Source organism: Gracilinanus agilis, chromosome 1 (genome assembly GCF_016433145.1).
Source record: "Gracilinanus agilis isolate LMUSP501 chromosome 1, AgileGrace, whole genome shotgun sequence".
In the NCBI taxonomy this organism is placed as follows: Eukaryota; Metazoa; Chordata; class Mammalia; order Didelphimorphia; family Didelphidae; genus Gracilinanus; species Gracilinanus agilis.
The window spans coordinates 506,011,393-506,032,730 of record NC_058130.1 but is presented as its reverse complement, the minus strand read 5'-3'; the positions used below and the strand labels follow the sequence as shown (position 1 = coordinate 506,032,730).

Sequence of the window (21,338 nt, the reverse complement as noted above, 5' to 3'; positions counted from 1 at the left end):
AAAATAGGGAAGTTTGAGTATGGTGAGGGGTATGAGAGTATAGAGAGAATCCTGTCTGGGATGGCCAGGCAGTGGGAAGATTCATCATGACTGGGCTACTCCATGTCTTTGATTTTCTTCTCACATTCTCCTCAACCTCAGCCTCCCAAAATTCACCCAATTACATGGGTTGAATAAAATGGAAGATACCTCTCTTTCTTCCAGTGAGATGAAAGACCACAGAGACTTATACTTATAATTTATCTTACCTCTTTGCCCTGAAAACCCCCAGCACCATCATTAGACCTACAGATATAACCTAAAGACCTGTGGGTTTTGTCATTTGCTTCTACCCTGAATCCTTAATACTTCCAGGTTTTACCATCTGCCCTTCAGCTAAGTATTTTCTTATATGTTGTCTCCTCCAACTAGGAGACCCAGTGGGTAGAGTGTTAGACTTGGAGTCAAGAAGACATGAGTTCAGATAATGCCTCAGAAACTCAATAGTTTCTCAGAAATCGTTGTGGGTCCCCAGATAAGCCATTTAATTTCTCTTGATCTCAGTTTCCTCATCTATAAGATGAAGGTAATAATAGCACCTATCTCATAAGATCATTTTAAGGATTACATATAAAGAGATTTGCAAACGTTAAAGCACTATATATACTAGCAATTTTTGTTGTAATGGGAACTCTTTGAGAACAGACTCTCGATTTTTCTGTTTCTAAACCCAACATTTAGCACAGTGCTTGGCCCATACTCAGTATTTACTCATTCATGTATTCAACTCATCTTTGTTTTCCATCTCTGTCTAAATAATCACTGCATGGTTCCCTCTGTACTGCCTCTTCTTATCCTTCTCCCTCTCTCATTCACTATGATCAATTCCGATGCTATGGTCAAATATGGATAAGATATGGTTTGGGAGGATAATAGTGAAAAAGATATAGAGCTGGAATTAGCTCCGAAGTCTCCTGACTCTCAATCAGGGGTATCAGATGGCCCTACCTTTCTGATCCCCGAGATGGGGTGCCGATCTATCCAGTCCCATCAAATTCTGGCTCCTTCGTCCTATTGTTCAGAAGTAAAGAATCTGACCTTTTCAAACTCTCTCCTCTTGTCAACCTTTCCTAACTTCCCAGGTCCAGGAAAAGATTTGAAGTTCCCCTGCATCAGAGTAAAAATGAAATGAGAGGTAATAAAACATGCTCTGGGGTGTCATCTATCCAGCCTGAACAGTTCCGAAAGTTCTTAAAATTATTTACGACATCAGCGCCACCTTCTTGAGTCAGCAGTGCTTTCCAGCATGACCATTGAGGGAAACTATGATCACCATCCTTCAGAGCTGCCAGCAAAGGAATCAACATCCCTAATGCCCTGTCCACAGCAAGCAGTGCTGGCTGCCTGAGTACCCCTTCCCCACTGGGCAAACAGAGCATTCTGAATGGAAATTTTCCACTGATCAGGAAGCAGCCAGCCAAAGAGGTGACCCTGCAGAGCAGTACAGTTCCTTGAGAAATGCGATAGATTTTGGCTGCCAGCTACAGCTGAAATAACTGGTTTCTTCTGTAAGCAGTCATTCATTATCAGTAGGATGTTGCAAAATTCTCTACAGAGTCTTTAAAGCGCCTCCCTGCAAGACATCAGTTGACTGCTCAGATCAACCTGGCATTTCCTTTTTGTGACTTCACAGCACACAACAACTAAACTGCGGTGTTAATGGCTCTGATAGGGTGTGTGCTTTTAGATGCATGAACAATGGTTCCTTTAGACTTTATTCCTAGAGTTGGCAACTTTTAAAATAAGCACTTGGGAAAACACCCTATCAGCTTCACTTAACTTGGAGCACACAAGCTAATTAGTCTTCTTTGAACGAATAGTCCTTTTCTTTAAAAAAAAAAAAAAAGCATTACATTATTGTTCCATCTTTTTTTAGCACAGACAAGTAAGCATGCATAGAGCCTCAAAGATAGGAGTTCTCTACCTTAGACCCATGAACTTTTATTAAAAAATATTTTGCTAACTCTATTTCAATATGATCATTTTCTTTTATAATCCAACCTATTTTGTTTTCCGCATTTAATTACATTATTCTGAGAAAGGGGTCCCTAGCCCTGTCTAAAGAGTCGCATAATACAAAAGAAGCTTAGAACCTCTGCTCAATGGGGATTAAAAATAACCTCGACTCTAGTTAAGCACTTAATGAGGGTATCCACATCTGTGGGCCCCATAAGCTTAACCTTCTCTGGCTGCAATCACCTGAGCTGATTACCCAAGTGATGCCATTAGCACAGGCTTCCTCATATCAATGCTCTAATTAGGAGCATATGGGTATTATTATTATATAAGTCTTGTAAACCTTAAAGCACAATAAAAATGCTACCTACTATTATTATTACTACTGCTGCTTCTGCCCTTCTCCTGGAAAATTCTAACCATCTGATGGCTAAATCTAAATTTCAGACTCTTCTCCCATAGCACTAGGCTTGGAGTCAAGGAGATCTGAGTTTGAATCCCAGTTCAAACATTTACTAGCTTTGTGATGATGAACAAAATGACTTAGCCTCAGTATACTCTTCTCTAAAATGAGATGGTTCAATTCAATGACCTCGAAGCTCTCCTCCAGTGTTAAACCTATTATCTTCCATCTCTGCCTTTCTCAGCACAGTCAGCCAGCCTCTCCCCTTCTACTATGACCTCTGAAGCCCTGCTTTAACTTTTTCAAACTCTTTCTCTTAGACTCCCTTCTTCTGGTAGAAATATATACATAGGGTGGAGTAACTGGAGTTCTGCTTCAGGGCAAAAAAATTTAAGATGTATGAGAGTATTAAGAGTTCTAGGTGGGGGCAGCTGGGTAGCTCAGTGGATTGAGAGCCAGGCCTAGAGACTGAGGTCCTAAGTTCAAATCTGGCTTTGGACACTTCCCAGCTGTGTGACCCTAAGCAAGTCACTTGACCCCCATTGCCTTCTTTTACCACTCTTCTGCCTTAGAGCCAGTATTGACTCTAAGATGGAAGGTAAGAGTTTTAATTTAAAAAAAAAAAAAGAGTTCTAGGGAGTGCCTACCCTGAGTCCCCAGTAGATCTCCAGCTGAGTTCTTGTAAGATTCCCTTGGTTCATTGGCACACCATGGGTTCTTAGAATATCTGCATTTGGGGGGGGGGGGGAGCAGCTGGATGGCTCAGTGGATTGAGACCCAGGTCTAGAGACAGGAAGTCCTAGGTTCAAATCTGGCCTCAGACACTTCCTAGCTGGGTGATCCTAGGCAAGTCACTTGACCCCCATTGTCTTGATTCTAAAGCAGAAGGTAAGGGTTTATTAAAAGAAAAAAAAGAATACCTAGCTTTCTTTTAGGGTTTACCACACATTGCTCCAAGAGAACCCTTTCTTTATTCCTAGTTGTTAATGCTCTCTCCTTCTGCAAATTATTTTGTGTTTACCAATTTGATTTAATGTTTTATTCCTCTAGAAAAAAATTCTTCCCTTTACCTGCTAAACTTTTTATTTTATTTTTTTTTATTTTGAATATTTTCCCCCTGCTAAACTTTTTAAAGGAATAGGTTACACTGAGGGCCCCTACTTCCTAGCTCCTCATACTTATTCCTTCCACAAGTCTTTATGATCTTCTGTGAATCAGTCCACCACTCTCCTAAAACTGCTCTCTCCAAGGATACCAGTGGACTATTAATTCAATGGCCTTTTCTTAGTTCTCACCCTCATTGACCTTTTTATGGCATTTGGCTGTCAGTCACTCTCTTATCTGTCTACCTGCTCTTCCTTTGGTTTCCATGACATTGCACTAGATCGGTTTTCTTCCTCTGTCTGACTTTAACTTCTCAGATTTGTTAGGCCTTCTCCCACTGCCCAAATATGGTTATGCCTAAGTGTAGCTGCCCCCCAAAGACTTTGTCTTCCATGCTCATAATGCAATCCAAAGAATTCTAGCCCTAACATCAAATGAGATGGATCTTATTCTACAACATTCCCAATTCTGCTACTTTCTACCTAGGTGGCCTTACAGAAGTCTCTGAAACTCTTTGAGCTTTGATTTTTCTTCATATATAAAAGGATTGGACTAAATGACTTCTAATATGTCTTCCAGCTTTAAATCTATAGATCTACACTGGGAGTCAAGAAGATTCATCTTCCTGAGTTCAAATCTTGCCTCAGACACTTACTTAATTCTGTTTGCCTCAGTTTCCTCATCTATAAAATGAGCTGGAAAAAGAAACAAAAAACCACTCCAATATCTCTGTGAAGAAAACTCCAAATGGGGTCATGAAGAGCTGGACATGACTGAAATAACTAAACAACAGCATACCCCTTCTGTCTTTACATTCACTTCTTTGGTATCTTAGCTGCATCCAAGGATTCAAATTTGACCTCTACACTGTAGCTCCCCAATCTTTCTTCATATCCAGGCTCAAACCCTTACAAAATCTATTCCAATATATTCAACTATCAACTGGTACTAGAAAAATATTCTAAATTAAATAAAATTTAAGAAATAAAAAAATAAAAGCATATTATACAATACACTTGACAAATGATGACAAAAAAAATGGTACAAAAGCACCTCAAACTCAACATGTTGAAAACAAAATGCACCATCTTCCCATTATTTCATTTTTGTTCCTATATGCCCACTACATTGATTATTTAAATTGACTTTCTCCCCACCCCACTATTTTTGTTTATGGGAGCCCTATCCTCCAGTGACCCAGGCTTGAAACCTCAGAGTCACCTTTGACTGTTCTCTCTCTCTCTCTCTCTCTCTCTCTCTCTCTCTCTCTCTCTCATTCTCTCTCTCTCTCTCTCTCTCTCTCCCTTTCCCTTTCCCTATGAAGTTTCCAAGTTCTTTTGATTTTTCCTCTTGTAAGATTTAAATTAATATCCAATAACTCCAAGTATTATATTTTATAAGATATATTAGTAATCACTTGAAGTTGAAGAAAATAAAAAAACAAAGTATAAAACTTAAATATGACCACATGAATAAACTTCTCCTGCCTGGCTCTCCCCCAGCCTCCACAAACCTTGTTCCCAGGGAAAGAGAGAGGGCGGAGCTACACAAAACTTACATCTTCTCTACCTTAGTTCCTTAGCGTAGATACGCAAATGGGATGCTGGGAGAGAGAGTCCTGGGGTGTAGAATTCTAATTATACACTCCATGGTATCACTAATCTGTTCCCTCACCCTTACTTCCACCAATATACTTCAATTTTATCAGCTCTTACCCAGGCTAATATAACAGACGCCTATTTGCCTTCAGTTTCACCTGTCTCTAGCCTAGCTTTCATGTTGCCAAAATTATTGTCCAGGCTAAAAGACCTGACAAAATCATTCCCTCCACCTTAATTGTTGTTATTGTTTAATTTATTTCAGTCATGTTCCACTCTTCATGGAAGAAACCATCTGGGGTTTTCTTGGTAAAGATATTGGTTTACCATTTCCTTCTCTAGCTCCTTTTTCAGAGGAGGAAATCAGGATATACAAGGTTAAATGACTTGCCCAGAGTCATACAGCTAGTAAAGGTTTGAGACTAGATTTGAACTCTTAAAGATGGGTCTTCCTGTCTCTAGGCCCAGCAGTCTATCCACTGTACCACATAGCTGCTCATAATATCATTAAATAAGACTCAAACTTCTTAGCCTGGCATTTAAGATTCCATAACTTGGTTCCATCCTTACTTTCCCTCCATATTATTTCCATATTTCCATATTATTCCCTTACTTGTGCTCTGTATTCCAGCCAAACTATACTACTATTTCCCAGTTTCATTTTTCCCTCTTTTACCACTCAATATTTACAAAAACTATAACCATACCTTCCCTCAGCAGAGACAATATAACATTGTAGATAGTATACTGACACCTGTAGCCACAAAGACCCAGGTTCAAATCCTACCTCTGAGAGTTATGAGTTACATGGCTCAGTGCACAGTGGATAGAATGCCGGGTTTGGAGTCAAGAAGACCAGAGTTCAAATCTGGACTCAGATACTTCCTAGTTGTCTGACCCTGGGCAAGTCATTTCATATCTCTGTGCCCAATTTCCTCATACATAAAATGAGCTTTTGGGATCAGCAAGATTGCTCAGTGTTTAGAGCAGGGTTCGGCAACATATGGCTCTTGAGCCATATCTGGCTTTTTGAGGGCCAGATATGGCTCTTTCTGCAGGAGCCATAAAGTCAATTTTTTTTCCAGGCACTGTTACAGGAGTGCACACTGTGAGCACTGTACGGCTCTCACGAAATTACATTTTAAAAAATGTGGCGTTTATGGCTCTCACAGCCAAAAAGGTTGCCGATCCCTGGTTTAGAGTATCACGCCTGGAGTCAGGAGGACGTGGGTTTAAATCTGACCTCAGAAACTACCTGGCTGTGTGACCCCAAGCAAATCACTTAGCCCCATTTGCCCAGCCCTTACCCTTCTCTCTTGGGTGGTTACTAAGACAGAAAGTAAGGGTCTGGCAAATAAATAAATAAATGAACAAGTAGATGAATAAATAAATAAATGGATGAGTGAGTGAGTGAAGGAAGGAAGGAACAAATGAATGCATTAATAAATAAATAAATGAACAAACAAACAAATGAATGAATGAACAAATAAATAAATAAATAGATGGAGTGGGTGAACAGATAAATAAATAAATAAATGAGTGGGTGGATGGATGGATAAATAGGTAGATAACTAGATAAATAAATAAATGAATGAGGGAGTGCATGGCTAAATGAATAAATGAATGAATAGGGGGTTGAACCAGATGGCCTCTTTGAATACTTCAATCTTTAAATAACAATAATGTTAGCATTTTCATAATAATTTAATGTTATGAATTACTTTACAAATATTTCATTTGATCCTAATGAGAACCCTATAAAGAAGGTGATATGATTCTCATTCTACAGATGAGCAAACTTAGGCAGGTGGAGGTAAAATGATTTGTCTAGGATCATGCAACTAGGAAGTGTCTGAGGGTACATTTGAATTGAGGACTTCTTGACTCCAAGCCTAGCTCTCTATCCCTTGATATCCACCTATCTACCAATCTGTGATCCCAAGATATCTGCCTATTGAAAATGTATTTTGAAGGTCCCTAACAATCTGAAACATCCTCACTTTTCCAACCTTATCTTATATTCCTTTCCATGTCTACTCTGCCTTATAATTAAACTAGGATATTGTCCTTTGATTACATCCCACAATTTTTCCTGAATCTTTGCTCACTGTTCCTAGAATGAATGTTTTGCCTTTCTTTCTTCCTCTGTTGAATTCCAACCTATTCATTTTCTTATTTCATTTCTTTAAAAGCAATTTCTCTGCAGGAAACCTTTTCTCATTCTTTCCCCTCTGTCCTGGTGAGAGGGATCTTCCATGGTATCACTAATCTGTTCCCTCACCCTTACTTCCACCAATATACTTCAATTTTATCAGCTCTTATCATTCTTTCCCCTCTGTCCTGGTGAGAGGGATCTTCCCTCCAAAATCCCTTTCCCCAGACCTCACGATACATTTTTCTTTTACCTCACTCATGTAATTATTTATTGTTTTGGATTCAAAAGATATATTTATCTATTAGACTATCAGTTCCATGAAAGCAGGGATATATCAATCTTATCCAAATCCCAGATGATAAGATTTCAAATTTGAAGGAATCTTGTGATCATCTTCTTCAAACCACTCATTTTTACAGAAAAAGAAACTAAGACACAGAGAAATGTTAAATAATTTGCTCAAAATCACACAACTAGAAAGTAACAGAATCAGAATTAGAACTCAGGACTTCAGACTCCAGTTCCATTATGTATGAGCACCTTTGGTGCTCAGCATAGAGTTCTGCTATAGAAGTAGGAGAGTACTTAATGCACTTAGGGGAAAGCATTAAGTATATACTCATGAAATTGCATTCCTGTTGAATGAAATTTCTCAAATTTAGAAATAAAATCAATTGAAATAAGATACTTTCAGCTCTAAATTTTTTCATATTTCTAATCAAAGATAGCCTGAGGGAAAGAAAAATAAATAGAACTTCCTAATTTTTTAAAATAATAGCCAACTTTTATAAAATCTGAAGTATAGATGTCACACCACCAAAATAATAAAAATAAACCTGTTTTACTATTAATTCACTTGTCCCAAACACACACAGACAGATGTATGCCACACAGAAATATCTACTCTGCCCTTTCACTACATTAGAAAATGGGCTCACAGAAGGGCTATGCAGATGGACAAAGAAATGGAGAATCAAGTCCATAAAGATCCCTCCAAATATTACTTATAGATTTTACAGTAAGAACAATCTCATTTCCATGGGGGCAGAAAGGCATTAGCACTTAGATTGAGTCTGAACCACACCAAGAAATACTCAGCCATGGGCAATTCTTCTCCTATGTCCTACAGAGCTAGACTCTTCAAGTTCACAGGGCATGTGATAAATTATTTCTCATGTGAAGCTGTCAGGGTCAGCAATCAGCAGCATTCATTACGCCCACCTTGCACATTTTCCACCCTGTAGACCAGCATATGGGAAGAAAATCAATTGTCTTTGAGATCTTTTTTGCTTATGTATAAAGCAGACTAGGTATGAGAAAACGGAGTGGGGAATTGAGTATGGCTCTGGAGTACTGAATTATCCAAAGGAAATTTCATTTATGACCTAAACTTTCCTATAGTCTTGAGTGGTTGTATAGCTTTTACAAGTAGAAAACACAATACTCTTATTGTGCAACAAGCTATCACTGCAAATATATAGTAACTCTTACAAGCCATCCATCCATCCACTTGGTTAGCATCCTGGTCTGAAATTTGAGATGACTGGAGTGGTGAATTGCAAAAGAGGCTGAATTATAAGGAACTTTATTTCTTTTAAGAGGTGGCTTGGTAGCTATGTGTTCTGCTTGAGTTTGACCCAGGAAATAGATCAGTAAAATCTAAAAGTAAAGGACATCCCTTCTGGCTCCTGTACCAATGTTTACAAGTAATATTTCACTTTTCCAGGATGAATAAGGAAGAGAATATTTTAAAGAATCAGCTTTTTTTAGATAAGTGACACTATAGCTTTTAATTTAAACATTTTTTTACTCATTTCTCCTCCTTATACCCCATAAAGCCTACCAAGGAACTCTCACAAAGACAAAATTATCAAAAACTAAAAGTATTAGGGGCAGCTGGGTAGCTCAGTGGAGTGAGAGTCAGGCCTAGAGACGGGAGGTCCTAGGTTCAAACCCGGCCTCAGCCACTTCCCAGCTGTGTGACCCTGGGCAAGTCACTTGACCCCCATTGCCCACCCTTACCAATCTTCCACCTATGAGACAATACACCGAAGTACAAGGGTTTAAAAAAAAAAAAAACTAAAAGTATAATGAAGGTATAATTAGTGGAAATGGAGGTAGGATTGGAAGCACTTGGTGAGAGGCTTTGAAGAAAGAAAGTAAGGATGTGGCTGGTAAAACAGTGACTAAATTTGAGTGATAATATATGTATAACCCAGTGGAATTACTTGTCAGCTCCGGAAAGGGGGAGAGAAGAGAGGAGGGGGACAACATGAATCATATAACTTTGGAAAACTTATATGGAAATTTGTTATTGGAAGAAAATAAAGATAAAATGTATTTATAAGTAAATTAAAAAAAGAGTGACTAAAGATCTACACTTTGCTGTATTAATATGACATGGTATTTTTCAGTATGGTAGTTGTAGTTGAGTCATTTTTCAATTTTGCCTCATTCAGGGTTTTCTTGGCAAAGATACTAGAGTGGTTTTTCCATTTCCTTCTCCAGTTCACTTTATGGATGAGGAAGTTAAGATAAAAGGGTTAAGTGACATGCCCTGGGTCATGCAACTAGTAAGAGTGGGAGACTGGCTATGAACTTGGGAAGATGAGTGTTTCTGACCTTAAGCCTGTCATTCTAACCATTGCTCCACCTACCTGTCCTCTCTGTCACTCTGATAAACTCCCATTATAAAACACCTTGCTATCATACAGATTCGGTCATGGTATGGTTGACATCACATCTCTGGGTACAAAATAATATACAAGAAAGGGCTTCTTTCCTTTTGAGTAGCCTTTTCAGTTCTGGAACTTTTCCTCAGTTGCTCTTCCATTACAATTAGTCTTTAAAATTTTTTAATGAGAATTAGCTTAATAAATTTGAATTTTGATCTATTCAGAAAAATAGTGATACAACTCTGTGATGGTAAGAAAATGACTCATGATTATTTGGGAGGAAAAAAAGAGTGACTAAGAAATATCCAAGTCCAAATCTAACTTCCATTGGAGTATTTATCAATGGAGGTCAATATTGGTTCTATTAAGTGATTGCCATTAGAATAGGGTATGACTAAATCTACATATACACTTGGGACACATTATGTATGTGTAATAGGTTTGTGCACATATGTGTGTGTATGTACACACACAGAAACATATTAAATTTTATTATTATATAGAGTCATAGATGTTAACAAATGCAAGAATAAATAAATAGATATAGAAAACATTTTAGAAATAATGAATGACTTGAAGGACTCATGATGAGATTATAGAATTTGAGCCAGAAAATTATTGGTTGTTTAGCCCAACCCCATAATTTCGCATATATTGCAACTGAGACTTAGAGAGAGCAAGTAATTTTTCCGAGATCACATAGGTATTAATTCAGACATGCACAATGGCACTATTTAACTTGATACTTGTTAAATGTGCACTTATGTAACATAACTTAATCCTAATTCTAGCCAATTTGGAATTGGAAATGAGCATGAACATAGCTGAGTTGCAGTTGAAATAAATTAAAATTAGTGACTGAAATGAGTATTGGACGAGAAGAGTTTGAGTGACCCAGAAGGGATTCAAACGTTCAAGAAGAACATTTAGATAAATATTTAGATAGAAAATTCTAACCCTGGGATTGTGAAACATCTGGTAACTTGATCGAGGAGGTTATGAAAACTCCCTTGAATATTTTAAAGAACAAGTTAACTGTCTCTGGGTTGTGTTGAGGGAAGTCCTTTTGAGTCAAAGAGATTTATTAGGTGACTGCTTGAGCCTTTTAAAAATATGAACAAAACATATTAGGAAAATGGATTATGGCACTTGGAGCAAAAAACATAGGTTTTGACATAGAGTGAGAAAGAATTCACATCTTGATGTGAATGAATATTCTGGGGGCATTGTAAATAAACTGATATTCTAATGTTATTTTGTCTTTTTACCAGAATCAATGAAAATTGAGCATTTTTTAAAGTCTAAAAATTCCTACACACTTTGAATATCTCAAATTTCACTAGCATTTATTTATTTGACTTTATTGATTTTAGTCATGTGTTAAAAAAATCTATTTTCCATTTTATGGTACATTTCAGACATAAATATTTTTATTTCCATATATTCTGTTTTAAATTTTCAGTTTTATGTGTATTTTTCATTTCCATCTATATATTTATATTGGACTGTTATATTTTCAGTTGACTTCATAGGTGGACTTGACACACACTCCTATCATCAGTCCCCCCAGGATCATGTTGAATTAAAGCCTGTTAAACCTGTAAGTAAGGTTGTGATGAGCTGGAAAATATTAATCCTTCTAACATGGCCAGAACTAACCTGAACCAGAATGAATTTGGACAATTGCTACTAATTTTTCTATTAATTTATAATCACTGATATTTCACATGTAGGATGTGTTTTTTTTCCAAAGGATAGATTACAATTTCATTATCTAAATCATTTCTTTAACTACAGGAAGAGTGTTGAATACCCTGCTGAAGAGAACACTAAGGATTATAGATTTAGAGCTAGAAAGAACTTCAGAGGTCATCTAATCCAATTCTCACATTTTATAGATGAGAAAAACTAGAAGAGGTAAAGTGAGTTGCCCAAGGTCACCTAAGCAGTAAATGAAAGAGAGGATTTTCCACCCCAACTCCAAATCTAGGGTTCTCTTCCTTGTATCACCTCTATCAATCTCTAAGGATTGATTTATTTACTGTCTTCTAGATTATAGAGGGAGTGACATGAGTAAGGAAAAGGGTTGCGGGGGGGGGGGGGAGCAAGTTGATAAGTGTCGTATTCTCATTATCTGAGTTCATAACATATGCAAAAAGAGAATGTAGATCTCCTTTTTACCACAGATAGAGCAGGAATAGGAAGGAAGGGAGGAAGGGATGAAGAAGGAAGGAAGGAAGGAAGGAAGGAAGGAAGGAAGGAATAGAAGGAAGGAATGGAAGGAAGGAATGGAAGGAATGGAATGGAAGGAATGGAAGGAATGGAAGGAAAGGAGGGAGGGAAGGAGGAAGGAGTGTAAATGAGTAGGTAGTAGACTAATCCTAGAAGAGACTTTGTAAGATCACATAACAAGAAGCTCATGTTGGGGGCAGCTGGGTAGCTCAGTGGATTGAGTCAGGCCTAGAGACTGGAGGTCCTGGGTTCAAATTTGGCCTCAGACACTTCCCAGCTGTGTGACCCTGGGCAAGTCACTTGACCCCCATTGCCTACCCTTACCACTCTTCTAACTAAGAGCCAATACACAGAAGTTAAGGCTTTAAAATAAAATTTTTTTAAAAAAAAGCTCATGTTAAACAGGTAGCAGATCGTAGAGTAAAATTTTGCTAGGGAAGTTGGCTCAAGATGGATGAGAGATTTTCAAGAATGAAAGTCTGAAAAACATAAATGCAGATGATGCCAGTGAAGAAAAGATGGAGTTGTCTAAAAAGACCATTTTAGTGGCTCAGGGAACTCATTAACCAATGCATATTTTTTAAAGACATTTATAGAATATGGAAGCAAGGGTAGATAACTGAGGATGAATAGTATGAATATAAAAGTGATCCTATAAGAATAATGTGCAGAATGACAAAGCCACAAATGAAATGAGGCTTGCAATGAATACTAATGAAAACATTAAAAACATAAATGACTTTTTTAAAGCTATGCTGGGGGCAAGAAGAAGCTCCAAGAAAAGAGAGGAACACTGCATGGTTGGCAGGGGATGGAGAAGAGGGGTGCCAAAGTATGACATAATGATAAGGTGACAAAACTGTGACAAGTCTTATTTTGTTTCTTTTTTCTCTGCCAAAGAGAATGTTATTCATAATAGAAGACTAGAACAAAATTATTGACATGAAATCGAAAACCATGTGGTGTGGAGTGATGAAAAGGGCAATGGATTTTGGTATTAGAAGAGGACCTAGGTTTGGATTCTGGCTCTGCTCCTTGCACACTCTGTGACTAGTTACTAAAGCTTTCTAGAACTTGTAAGGGGTTGAAAGTAAAGGGCTGAATGTTTAAATTCCCTGTCATCTCCACATAATAATCCCCGAATCTTAAAGCAAGAATTTTAACCTTTTTTAGTACCCCAGATCCCTTTGTCAATCTGATGAAATCTATGTACCCCTTTTCAGAATTAATAATTTTTTAAAAGTCATAAAATAAAATACATAGGATTATATAGGAAATTACATTGAAACATGATTACCAAAATTTTTTAATAAAATTTGAGCACCCCAGATGATCTGATCTATGCTACTCACACTCAAACCAGACCCCCAAAAGGTTAAGGGACTTGCCCAACACCATGGAGGTTAGTTGCAGAGTCAGAATTTGAATCCATGTCTACTGATGTCAAGTCATTTCTTTCCACTGTACCTCACAGTTTCACTCAGTTCTAAATGTCCTATGATCCTATAGTGAAGAAAGCACCTAGCTATCATCCATGAATACAGATGACTTCAGTGATCAAAATGAACTATATCTCTCTCTCTCAGACTGTTGCCCGTCATCTAATGAAGCCTTCCATATCTTTAGTAAGTTTGGAACCTCTTCAATTAAATTGGGGTTTCAGACAAGTTTACTGGAGGACATCAGATCAGATGATCAGGTGATCAATCAGATTCTTGTCTACTTTCCTCGTCAGTTGGCAATGTAAATTTTTTTTAAACCCTTACCTTCAGTCTTGGAATCAATACTGTGTATTGGCTAGGTAAAGGCTAGACAGTGGGGATTAAGTGACTTGCCCAGGGTCACATAATTAGGATGTGTCTGAAATCAAATTTGAATCCAGAACTTCCCACTTCCAGAACTGGCTCTCTATACATTGAGCCACTTTGCTGCCCCAGCAGCATGTTATATAGAAGGATGCTCCAGAAAAGTGAAGGTCATCCCATATGTAAAATTCACATCTTTGAAGCAAAAATTTTTGAAGGATTTTTAGAGTAACAAATGACTTTCATGGTGAAGGTAAAGGACACAGCTTCTGGTTTTCTCTGTACTCCTTGAGACAGAGGTATTTCTATCTGGCCTCTGACTTTCCCAAATAATAGACCAGGCATTGATCCATTCCCCCATTAAACACAATATAGGAGTCCAGTTTGAAGACTCACAGCAGGAAAATGACTTACAAGCATTTCTCTTATATACAGAAAAAGTCCCATCTCTGGCATATGTTGGTGATGCTCCATTAGTTTCCCTGCTTCTCAGGGACTCCAAGGCAATAATTATTGAGAAGACAAGGTGTTGTCTATTGGTTCTGTTCCCAGAACTGTTTGAAATTCCTGGCTTCCTTCCAGGGTCAATAGAAAGGCCAATTAGTGGTTATTCCTTTCCTGTCCTCCTATCCACTTGACTCTTCCTCTCTAAGGTTACCTTCCTTTCTCTTCGTATCTTATATATACTGATTTATTTATATATTATCTCCTCACTTAGTATTTCATCTTCTTGAAGGCAGGAACTGTTTTTTGTGTTTTGCCCATTTTCTTTTTTCCCAGCACTTAGCACAGTACCTGAAGGCCAGATAAATTGTAAATTGGTCCAGTGGCAGCTAGATGGTACAATGGGTAGAATTCTGGGCTTGAAGTCAGGAAGACTCGTCCTCTTACAAGTAATCTCACCTTCCTAAATTCAAATCCAGCCTCAAAACTTACTACTTGTGTGATTGAAGACAAGTTACTCAAGTCCATTTGCCTCAGTTCCTCATCTGTCAAATGAATTGGAAAAATAAATGGCAAACCACTCTTATATGTTTGCCAAGAAAACTCCATTTGGGGACATGACTAAAACAACTGAACACCACAATAATAAATGGTTTTCTACTGACTGATTGAAAGGACAAATGAAGAAAAGAATCAAGAATAATCTATCTAAACCCGTAGCTAATCTCACTAATTTATCAACACACAAAGATGCGAGGCCATTAAATGACCTTGAGCTGAAGTTATAGGAATTATTTAATTTTTACATTCCTTGAAATACAGGTAGCAAGTACCATGGCAAGAATTCCTTTACTCTGAACTCTCTCCAACCAGTTATTAGATATTAAAACATGCTATTATCAGATTAACCTTTGCTCAGGACTTTTACTTACTACAAATTAAGCTACCATTTAGCTGCCACTGTGCCAACTTACGAAAAAGATTAGCAGTCAGGTATAGGAGGCTAAAATCCTATGCTACCCCTACCTACTCTCTCTCACCCCAAGCCTTTGGTAAGTCTTCATTACCTGCCCAAAATAGACTGAAGTACTTCTTCCTTTCAAGACCTTCCATAGTTTACCTGCTCTCTCTCCTGTTACAAAAATCTCCTGATGCTGCTGCCAGTCATATACTTCTTATAGTACCTGAACATGCTCCTTCTTTCCTACCTTTATTCAGACTATTTCTTCTGCCCTTTATTTTCCTTTTCACCCCCATTCCATTCCTGTGTATCTTGTGCTTACCAGGCATCGATCTTTTCCTCATCCTTCCTATCAGAAATGATTTCTTACAGCTCAGAGCTTTTATAGCATTTTGGTCTCTCATTCTTTGGACCATTACATTCTTCAGTTTAACTGCTGTTGTTATTCAGTTGTTTTCAGTTGTGTCCAACTCTGAAACCCCATTTGGGGTTTTCTTGACAAAGATACTGGAGTGGTTTGCGATTTCCTTCTCCAGTTCATTTTACAGATGAGGAAACTGAGGCAAAAAGGATTAAGTGACTTCTTCAGGATCACAGAGCTAGAAAGGACCTGAGACCAGATATAAATTCACGTCTTCCTGACTCAGGCCTGGCTCTCTATTCAATGAGCCACCTAACTACCCATCACTGTTCAGTACCTTTCAGCATATGACTTGTCTCGCTTAGATTTGGTTAAGTATTAAGGGCACAAAGATGAAAAGACCCAGTACCTGCCTTATGGGAGATTTGAGTTTTATAGGAGGAATAAGACATGTACATAAATGAGAATGAATCAAGGTGCAATGTGCTCAGGATAAAAGGGAACAAAGATTTCTCCTCCCCAAATGTGAGGAATCAAGAGGTTGTTTTGCTGCTGTGAGAATCAAGGAGACTTCATAGAGAGAATAACATCTACAGTAAGGCTTAAAAGATAAAAAAGGATTTTTAACAAGAAGAGATAAGGAAATAGTTTATTCTACATACATATGCATTGATGAATACATAGGAAATGGGAACCTTATCACAAGATGAGACTGAGAAATCGCTAGTAGTCAGGGAAGGGACTACTACCCTGTAAAGTAGATGCTAATATTATCCCCATTTTACAGTTGAGAAAACTGAGGCAAACAGATATTAAGTGACTTGCCCAAGGTCACACAGTATCTAAGACCAAATCTGAACTCAAGTCATCCTGACTTCAGGTCCAGCACTCTCCATTGCACTATCTGGCTGCCCTGAGTCTAAAACATAGACTTATGGGAAATAGCATGAAACACAGCTTAAAAGGTAAGTTTTTCTCAGATTTAGGAGGGTCCTGAATGCCAGGCTCAGGAGTTTGTATTTTCCCATGGGCACTGGGGAGTGATGGAAAGTTCTGAGCAAGGGAATACATGATCAGTCTTATATGCTGGGATGATTTTCGCTTCCAAAGCAATAGTATAGAGGTTAACTTAGAGAGCTTGGAGGCAATGGATGTGGTCAGGGGGGAGAGTTATAAGGTGAGGGAGGAGGCTATTGCAATATACAAAATGAGACTTGATGAAGAGTTGAACAGATGATAGTTTGAGTGATGAGAAGGAAGCAGAAACAAGAGATATTTTGAAAACAACCTAGATAAAACTTGATAACTCATTGAATGTAAATGGTGAAGAAGATGGAAGAATCAAAGATGAGCGAGATCTTTTTAAGACTGGGGGGAGAGTCATAAGGTCCGCAGAAAAGAGGAAAGCTTGGAGAAGTAGGTTTAAAAAAGATGAGTTCAGATTTGAATAAATTGAATTTTGAAATACCAGTAGAAAATTGAGGTACAAATGTCTATTGGACAATGGCTCCAAGGAAGATTGCATCTAGAACACAGAGATCCCAGCAAAAGAGAAAGGGGAGGGGAAGGGGAAGCGGGAAGGGAGGAAGCAAAGGAGCAATGAAACCTGAAAGGAATGTCTTTCACTAAAAAGCTCTGTGGGAATAAGTACCCACCTACCTTGAGAAGGTTTACCTGGAGCATGGTTTGGAAGTAAAGGTCAAACATCTTGAAAAGTAGAAAGTTGCATCAGATCTAATTAAGGTCTTGTTCAGCTCTGAGATTTTAGGGAGAGCTCAAATGTCCATTCAAGGTCACCTAAGGGGGCCATGATTTAGGCTCCCATCCTCCTTAACAAGCATATTCATTGAGATATTGAAGGCACTCACTCAGCTGTTGGTGCATACAGCTACAGGATGTGGAAAGTAATAAAGCAAGCTTCTGTTTTGACAGATTATGTATATTATGTGTCAGATGAATATGAATATGCCCTTTGTCTATGAAGGGAGCAAGAATTTCAAGGATCAAAGTAAATCTGAATTAAAGCCAATGGGTGGGAAACAATTTAGTCAGTGAACTGTGCCACCCACCAGTATGCAAATCCCGCCAGCATTTATCTGTTCTGCATCAGCCTGCCTGCTTGGTTTCTTTTAATAAGCCACTTACTATTTTACTCAATTGTAAATGGTCCAGTAATGCTATAATGCCACCCAGTAGCTCAAGGGAAAAGCCTATCTTTTGTTCTGAATAGTCAGAGGTGGAAATGAACACTGGTTTTTAACTTTTATTAAGTCTCCTTAATCTTCTTGAAGCATAAAGCCTGTCTTTCTGAGATTAGATCTTTGCTCAGGAGACCAGGAGAATCTCCCTCATACCTGCTGAATAGGGAGCTTTACTGGGATTAGAAAGGGAGTCTTATTTAGCAGAGTTGTTCCATTTTTGTCTCCCCTAAAGTCTTAATTCAAGGCCTCAGAATGGCAGAAGAGAGGTCCTAAATGGTGGAAGGCCATGCCAGTGGAGCATAAATCCTGTCAAGTGCTTCTAAAACATCTTTGAATACAGGCCTAAATTGTATGTCTTTCATCCATGAGTTAGCCCAGTTAAGTCTAGCTCATCATCAAAAGGCCAGCCCCTAGATATTGTATGTGTGTGTGTGGTTTGTAAGAATATGCATATATATATATATATATGTATATACACATATCATTAGATATTACTCAGTTCTGTGTCGATAGATAGAAATATTTCTGTCTGTGTGTGTATGTATAGGGAAAGCCAGTTAGCTAGCTAACTATATCTCAAAAGACCAGTCACTTAGATTATTCATTTCTGTATGTATAAAATATGTATGTATATATGCATCTGTGTATTCCAGGAGCTAGTCTTTTGAGATATATAAATAAATATGAAGCTGAACAACACCTAATAATACGTGAGTGAATGTATACACATACATATTTGTAAAAACTCATAAAGATTAAGAAATTAAGGCATGGAGGGGCTACCATCTTGAGGAAGAGAAGTAAGGGAGTCCATTGAAGTATCAAAATAATCCATGTTTAACTTTCTTTTTTGGGGAGATAGCCAAATTTCCCTTGAGGAGAAGAAGGGAGAAAGGGATTTTAGGGCCATGAGACCAGGCAGGTTTGTAGGATAACCGATCTGAAGCTAGAAGGAATCCCGAAAGCCAACTCTCATCTTATAGAAAAGGAAACTGAGGCACAGAGAGGTTAAGTAACTTACTTGTCTATGGTACAGGAAGCGCTAGAGCCCAGGTCCTCTGACTGCATAGCCAATACTATTTCCACTGTATTTTCTGAATAAGTCATAATTTCATACATATGGTTACTAATCTTACTTACAAAGATGGCAGTTCTTCAATGCTTCAGGAAATGCAAAAATATCTTCCCCTAATGACTAATTTTTTGGTAATGAACATCTCCATACTTACTGAAGCTGATGCTTTTAGGTAAGAGGAAAATAATCCATTAACAAGCCTTCACTTGAAATATTCCTAGCTTTGTAGAATTTATCAGAGCTTGTTGCCCCCTGGCATTGCCTTCATGGAGTCATGATCACCTTTGCCAGGATGAGACACTAGAGCAAGATTTTGATATGGAAATACACTTGTATCCTTTTTTTAAAAAAAATTTTTTTGTTACATTTAAATACCAAGTTAACTTCTTCCCTTCTCTGCCTTACAGGAGGCATTATTTGACAAAAAGATATATGTAGATAAAAAAAAAACATGTCTTATTTATTGCTATTTGTCAGTTCTTTTTCTGAAAGTGGACATACACAAATCATTTTCAAACAACTTTTCTGTTGCTATGTATAACGTTCTCTTGGTTCTGCTCATTTCACTCTTCATAAATTCATGTAGGTCCTTCCATGTTTTTCCAAAATTAAACTGTTCATCATTTATTCTATCCACGCTATTTCTCTTTATCCAAGGGATTCCTTTGAATATTTTATTCAGAAAGCATTTTTGAACATTTTCTCTAGTTTCAGAGGGAAAAACATAGGAACAAAAGGTTGACCAGGGTCCAATATTTTATTGTGTATAAAGTAGCAATTTGTGACAAGTAAATCTGAGTGAGTCATTATATATACTCACTGTGAGATAACCTATATTACTGAATGCTCTCAAATATGATACAACCCATCAGAAATGATACCAAATACTGCAGGTTCTGGTGGAGTCTAAGGAAATTTCTCAATCAGATTTTATGAATCATGTTGTTATTCATTCGTGCTACTTTTCATGACCCTGTGGACCACAGCACACCAATATTGACCATGAGGTTTTCTTGGCAAAGATTTTAGAGTGCTTTGCCATTTCCTTCTCCAACAGATAAGGCAAATAGAGGTTTAATGACTTGCCCAGGGTCACACAGCTAGGAAGTGTCTGTGGTCAAATTTAAACTCAGGTCTTTCTGACTCCAGCCTTGTGCTCTATCCATTGAACCACCCAGGTTCTTTATTAAAAATCATACTTGAACCTATTAAATTCATCATTTTGCTACCAAAATGATTAGTAATAATAATAATAATCATGACTACTACATTGAGCTTTTCCCTCTATGCTTACCATCCTTCTACTTTATATGTGTTATGTATCCCCTATTTATTTATAGATTGTTTCTACCACAACCCTCCTCCCTTTTATTTTTTTTCAGTTTTTTGAGAGCAAGAATTGCTTAATGTTTTTGCCTTTTTTTTCATTCTTGGCACTGACTCAGTGCCAGGCACATGACAAGTTCTTAGTAAATGCTTGTTGATCAATTCATTCAGTTCAAAAATGCAAGATACCTCTGTGCCTGTGGTTTATGCTTATGGGAAGCTAGGCAGTGCAGTGGATAGAGCACTGGATCTACAGTCAATAATACTTGAATTCAAATCCAGCCACGTACACCAGTTTTGTGAACTTGGGAAAGTCACTTAACCTCAGTTTCCTCAACTCAGTGGGGATAATAATAGCACCTATCGCCCATGATTGTTGTGAGAGAATCAAATGAGGTAATATTTTTTACTACTTATCCAATGTCTGGCATATAGTAGTCACTAGATAAATGTTACCCAGTGCTATTATTGTTAATTCTTTTAAAAGTTTATTTGGCTAAACAAAATGTATAGTACATAGAAGAAAAATTGAAAGGGACTTTAGAAGACTTTGAATCCAACACCTTCATTTTACAGATGAGGAAACTGATGCCCAGAGAAATAATTTGCCCAGGATCATACAGTGAGGAGGCATCTAAGACAGGATTTAAACTTGACTTTTCCTTACTCTAAGACCAACACACTCTCCATAATGCCAACTATTCTTAAAGACATTTCTCTAACCATGGGTTTCATATATGTATTATGTACATGCATGTCTAGATATCTATGTTAAGATTATTTGAGAGGGGCAGCTAGGTAGCTCAGTAGATAGAGAGTCAGGTCTGGCTACATGAGATCCCAGGTTCAAATCTGACCTCAAATACTTCTTGGCTGTGGGGTCCTGGGCAAGTCACTTAACCCCAAATGCCTAGAGTGTACTGCTCTTCTGCCTTAGAACCAATACTTAGTAGGAATTCTAAGACTGAATGTGACAGTTTAAAAGAAAAAGAAAAAAAGATTA

General features: G+C 37.8%; 1 protein-coding gene across 1 annotated transcript in view; it reads left to right on the top strand.

Annotated features, from left to right (window-relative positions):
- NKAIN3 (sodium/potassium transporting ATPase interacting 3) overlaps positions 1 to 13,909 on the top strand; it is a 386,537-nt gene extending 372,628 nt beyond the window's left edge. Inside the window, exons 5-6 of the mRNA XM_044682615.1 lie at positions 11,451 to 11,530; positions 13,826 to 13,909. Coding sequence (XP_044538550.1) covers positions 11,451 to 11,530; positions 13,826 to 13,909 — 164 coding nt within the window. The remainder of the gene's footprint in view (positions 1 to 11,450; positions 11,531 to 13,825) is intronic.
- Positions 13,910 to 21,338: the final 7,429 nt, after the last annotated feature.